The 5596-nt window shown below is 38.0% G+C and overlaps 1 protein-coding gene across 1 annotated transcript in view; it reads left to right on the top strand.

The window, feature by feature from the left end:
* The first annotated feature begins 807 nt into the window (after window positions 1–807).
* Window positions 808–5596, top strand: part of LOC106934735 (uncharacterized) — a 9890-nt gene continuing 5101 nt past the window's right edge. The window contains exons 1-5 of the mRNA XM_015014821.1: window positions 808–975; window positions 1935–1995; window positions 2108–2470; window positions 3567–3905; window positions 3991–4029. Coding sequence (XP_014870307.1) covers window positions 808–975; window positions 1935–1995; window positions 2108–2470; window positions 3567–3905; window positions 3991–4007 — 948 coding nt within the window. The 3' untranslated portion in view covers window positions 4008–4029. The remainder of the gene's footprint in view (window positions 976–1934; window positions 1996–2107; window positions 2471–3566; window positions 3906–3990; window positions 4030–5596) is intronic.

The raw sequence follows: 5596 nt of genomic DNA, 5'->3' as shown, positions 1-5596 counted from the left end.
ATAAAACCCTTGAATAATATAATTGCTTAAAGGGTTAAATGTCAAAATTAAAAACCTAAATCTGCCTAAAATTATTAATTCTTCTGTGTTTATTTTTATTTTAATAAAAAATTGTTTCCACTGTCTGGTACTGTTTCATTCTTACAAACACCTCTGTATTTAAAATATGTTTTAAAAGGTAAGATATTCTAATCAACGGATTAGTTCATACATCTGCATAGCTTTTCATTTTAAATGGGTAGGATATTCTGATTGAGGAAGTGATATATTTGTGGATTCGTGGTGTTTATAAATTGTTCCAATGCTAAGATAAGCATAACTGCTTCCACTTCAGCCCCGTCACTCAAATAATGTTATCAGATGATATTTAACATTAAAACAACCCGCTGTAGTTTTCGGTTTGTAAATATGATGGTAGCAGTTTTAGACGCGTAGCATTGACAGCTAGTCGTGCTACGGTAGGAAAACCTGATGAGGTAGCACAAACAGTCAGACCACCGCCCCACGATGCAGGTAGGGCGGTGGTCTGACACAACGAAAGAGAGCGTCATTTAACTTGGGTTTGATTCGACGACGTCTGAGCCATTTCAAGTGCTCATCAAACACTCGATAAACACCTTAAAAGAGAATCGGAAATCTGCTCTTTATCCGACGGAAATAATGAGCTTTTTTACGGCTTTGTTGGTCCTCAGTCTGCTGCCCGTAGTGGATCCAGGTAAGTTAAGATATTTCTCAGCAAAACAAAACTCTTCCCCCACCACTCTAAAAGTTTGTGAATTTGCGTAAAACCACTTAAAATAAGCAGGTATGTATTTGTCTGACATCCGGGTATTTTTCTGGATGATCCGTTACCCCGGTGTCCCCTTCCCCCGCCCCCAGTACACGGGGGGCGGGGGGGAGCTGGAGACACTGGGAGGGACACTGGAGACAGGCGCATTTGTCCCATCCAACAAATTCACCGTAGTTGCGAAAAATGTTTGTTTCTGAAATATTCAACTCGCTTGCTTTTATTTGGAGGCACAGCACAGCGCTCCTTCCTCCCCCTCTCCTCTGTAAAGGGCTCAGAGTGTGTGAGAGTCAGCTTCAACGCTTGTGTCGGCTTGTTGAAAACCACGTGACTGACAGCAAACGACGCCTCGCATTACCTGCGTCACGAGGAAAATGTCTGACATCTGGGAAGACTTTGAAATGATGGCTCACAATCAAATTCTTCTTAAATAGAAATAATTAATCCCTCCCCCAGTCCTGGAATGACGGTCATTATGCTTGTTTGAATTGATTGAATTGATTGAATGACTGTCAATATGGTCTTCCATTTCCTCTTTGTTCAAGAGGAAATGGAAGAAGATGTTTTTTGGGGGCAGTGTGCCACCTTGAGATCATAAAACATAAACATACATAGGATATATAGTGTAGTTAATTTATCACCAGGGGTGGCATGGTTACTTTGAAAAAGTAATTTGATTACTGAATAAAAAATCCATCCATCAGCTAGAAAATGTGCACCTGTCATTTCCCTCCATTGTTTACTTTTGTGTCGCTGGTGTTACACACGAGTCATAACTTCCCAAGAAAAAAGAGAAAAACAGCAATATATGCTGAATATTTCTCATCAGCAGTGGCTGAAATGAAGGTCACTGATCTCTGATTACTTGTGTAAAAACAGTAGTGAATTAATAGTGAATATTTGGCAATTTAATTATATATTTTTAATCTTAATCTGAATTCTTATTTGCCATGCAGGATCTTATACAGGGGCAAATCCTCTGACAATGTTGCCCTCAGGATCCTAGAGATACTCAGATTGCTCCACCACATTAAGGTTTCAATTCCATTTTAGCCTTAATAAAAATGAGCAGGAAATTTACAAGTTTTAACGGGATTTTCAACATTCAGACTGTCTCTCTTTCTCATGTGTGTATGTGTATATAAAGAGGGAAAGAGATATGATCTCCAGGATCCTGCTGCTCCTCATCCTCAGCTCATGTCTCTGTGGTCAGTCTCCATCTTGTCTTTGTGACAGAAAGCTCTCTAGATGGAGCTGAAAGACTCCCATGTTCCAGTTCTCAGTGTGTCTGCTCCTCTCTTTCCCTCTCTGTCTCCTCAGCAGCAACATTTGTAGTGAATGTGACCCAGAGCAGCTATGAGGCAGAGGAGAACCACAGCATCACTCTGGAGTGGACCTTCACCACCAGGACTCAGGGATCCTACAGGGAACTGTTCATCTACTGCAGCTTGTTGGCTCCTTATAGCCCTCTAGTTCTCTATCAGGTCCATGATGGTGTTGAGTTTCCAGAGTCTCAGGATGATCAGTTTTCAGGACGAGTCCAGAGTGACAAAGACGTCCTCAGAGAAGGACGAATCAGACTCCATGTGTCCAGACTGAGGACTGAAGACTCTGGTAGGTATCGGTGTGGAGTGAAAACTGAAGATGGAGTCGGCTCTGCAAGATGTCGACTCAACGTCTTAGGTGAGATCTGATGTCATGTATCTGTTTCAGACTGATGTGGTCACCTCTGTTTTTAGGAAAGGTGTGAGGATGACTTCTAGTTATTGAGGGATGACACTTCTGCTTAGCCTTCCTAAGAAAATTTACACTGAGGTTGGGCAGGAGGCTCCAACTGATTGTCTAACCTAGAAAACAGTAAGATGGACGTTCCTTTCATTCTGGCTGTAGAACAATGAACAAGATATTCATCCCTGCTCCAAAGGGTGATTGCAGTATGCTTTTCTGGTCAACATGCCTTTTAAGGGTTATACAATCCTTTCTCACGTGTGTGTGTATATATAAAGAGGGAAAGAGACAGACACAGTCGTTGCCCAAAGCAACAACTGTGTCCAGATTCTCATCACAAAGTTAAGCCTGTTTCCAGTGAACCACATTGGACTCTGTCAGGACTCAATTTTGTATCTTGTCAGTTTCCTCTTGAGTTGTTGATTCCATCCTTGGAAATCTGGGTATCAGACCACATAGAAAACAATACATTTTTGTATTAGGTGCTCCCTATAATTGATACTACAAGTGAAAATAGGCATACAGGTTCAGTTCCTGTTGTGAGGTAGAATCTTTGCTCACTACGTAATCATGAGTTGTTGTTTTTAAGTTAGTTGTGTTTTTTGTTAGACAAATATCACAACAACCACATATTAAAGAATACTAACTTAAATGGAAAAAGAAAGTAATTATGTGATATTTTTTGGGGATGCCATGTCTCCGCCAGGGAGAGCTACATCGCCCCCTTGGTGCTGCCACTGTTTTCTGTGTGTGCAAATAAATAAATACAATAGTCCTTGTAAATTGGAGTTTCTAAGTTTCAGATGTGATCATCTCTGTTTGTTTCTGGATTAATTTGACACAAAAGTGATTTTCTTTACATCTTGAAGAACAAATAAAAGAAAAAAAACAAATATCTACATTTAAAAACCTCTATTAATGGGATAGCTATATTTTTTCACAATTGTAAGGATCCTAAAGGAGTATAGATATGAATGTTAGCTGAACAATAAACGTGACATCATCAGGAATATTAGTGTTGATTTTTTTAAAGCTTTGTTTCCTCTTCCAGATCAAGTGAAGCTGGTTGGTCATGAACCGATACATGCAAAGGTTGGAGACGATGTTATTCTGCCGTGTCGTCTGATGCCTCCATATGACGTGAACCATCTTATAATCGAGTGGAGATTCAAGGATCGTATAATACATGTGCATCGTGGGGGAAGTAAAGATGATGAAACTTCAGACCCAGAGTACAAAGGCCGAACATCTCTGTTCCATGATGAGTTTGAAAAAGGCGACATTTCCCTCAAATTGACCAACGTAACCAAGGAGGATGAAGGGAATTATATTTGCTTTGTTCCCAAACTGGCAAGACAAGTCAAGAAGGGATATGTTACTCTAAGAGTTGGTGAGTTATAACAATATTAAGGTAATTTAAGACAAACTAAATAAATATGTTGTTGTCTTTAACACTTAATGTAATTCCTCAACAGATGGAAATGGACCCTAGGGAAACAGAACTGGTCCTGAAGGTAAATATCTTTAACTAGATAATCAGTGGTTACTGCACTCTGACTTAGTTTTAAACCTTTTTGTTACCTGCTGTGATTGTGGCTCATTGGGTTGAATATTCATCTTCCTGCTTTTCCCTTGTCACATGTTGATGTGTCTTTGGGCAAAGCAGATAACTAATAAATATCTATTGATCTGCATATAAGGGTATGAATGGGTGTTAATGACAGTGAATGGATGAATGTGTCTGCAGTATGAAGCGCTTTGAGAGATCAGCATGACTGGAAATACTTTAGATAAATTCAGTCCATTTATATTTTATTTAGCTTAAATTTTTTTATTTTTGTATAAACTGGTTGAGTTGAACACTGACTGACCTCTAACTAGATAATCAATATTAGTTATCAAGTTCATATAGTCACATTTCCCTGGACAAAACTATGAGTAAATAACAAAAAATACGACACTATTCTCCTTCCTTAACACATGATGGTTGACCATTGCTATGGTGTGAATACTGAAATATTATCTGATTAGATGAAAATAACATCTTCAGAAATTTGGAATGAAGGAACTAAAGAACCAAACTAGTGGAGATCCACAGCTGTTTTCCTGGTCCTGATTTAATCTTCCTGTTTTTGAGAAAGGTGTTTCTTTGACTTTTGTCTTAAAATACATCTACAATTGTGCCTCCATTAGAATAAGAGGATGTGAATAGTCTTTAAGATTATGCACAGCTATGACATCATCTAGGCACATTGATATGTAAGCTTCTGAATTTAAGGAAAGTAACAAATTAGCATTTAGCAAACAAAAAGGAATGTTAAAACTATTTTTCCTTTTTGTCACAGGACCTCATCCTGGAGTTATTGGCGTTTTTGATTTTGTTCTTCCTGTTGCTGTTGTTCTTACTATGCTCATCATCATAAACTATGTTGTACATCGTCAGAAAGCTGAACGAAATAAGTCATTTTCTTTGTAAGTCATGGATGTTTTTGGTGACTTAATGACTTATCTCCACATATATCCATTTGATAGAAAACATAGCGTTTAATCATTTGTAAAAATTGACCCAAAACTGAAGAAAAGTAAAACTCAAGCAAAAATATGATTATTTTTTTTATAAATGTGTACAAGAAATGTTATGCAGCTAGTCAACTGTGTTAGCCTGAAAAATAAAACCCTTTTCTTTCATAGTTGCAAGAATCCAACCCATTATGAGTTGCCTTTTTTCTCTTTTAGGTCTTTGTTGTTTATTATAGCTTTTTGACTTTCCAGGTTGATGAAACATTTTTTACCAGTCATAAACTGCTAAGGAGAATTGTAATTGTAGTAAGTTGTGCTAAATATTCACTGATGTCTGTTTTTCTGTCAGTTTCCATATGTGAAGAACAACCATCAAACACGGTTGACAGAAATGATAGAAGCATGGAAATAGATTGACTCTAGAGTAATAACTTGCCTTAATTATTATTTTTTTGTCTAACTGCTGAATGATATATTTTTTTTTAAATTACAGGACTGTAATCATCTTTCCCTCTGACCTGAACAGGGTTATGAAGGTTTAGACCAGAGGTGTTCAACCTG

The sequence above is a fragment of the Poecilia latipinna genome, unplaced genomic scaffold, assembly GCF_001443285.1.
Source record: "Poecilia latipinna isolate Pla-1442-1.1 unplaced genomic scaffold, P_latipinna-1.0 Scaffold1851, whole genome shotgun sequence".
NCBI classification, from domain to species: Eukaryota; Metazoa; Chordata; class Actinopteri; order Cyprinodontiformes; family Poeciliidae; genus Poecilia; species Poecilia latipinna.
The sequence above is the reverse complement of the archived record's forward strand: the minus strand, read 5'-3'. Positions and strand labels throughout refer to the sequence as shown.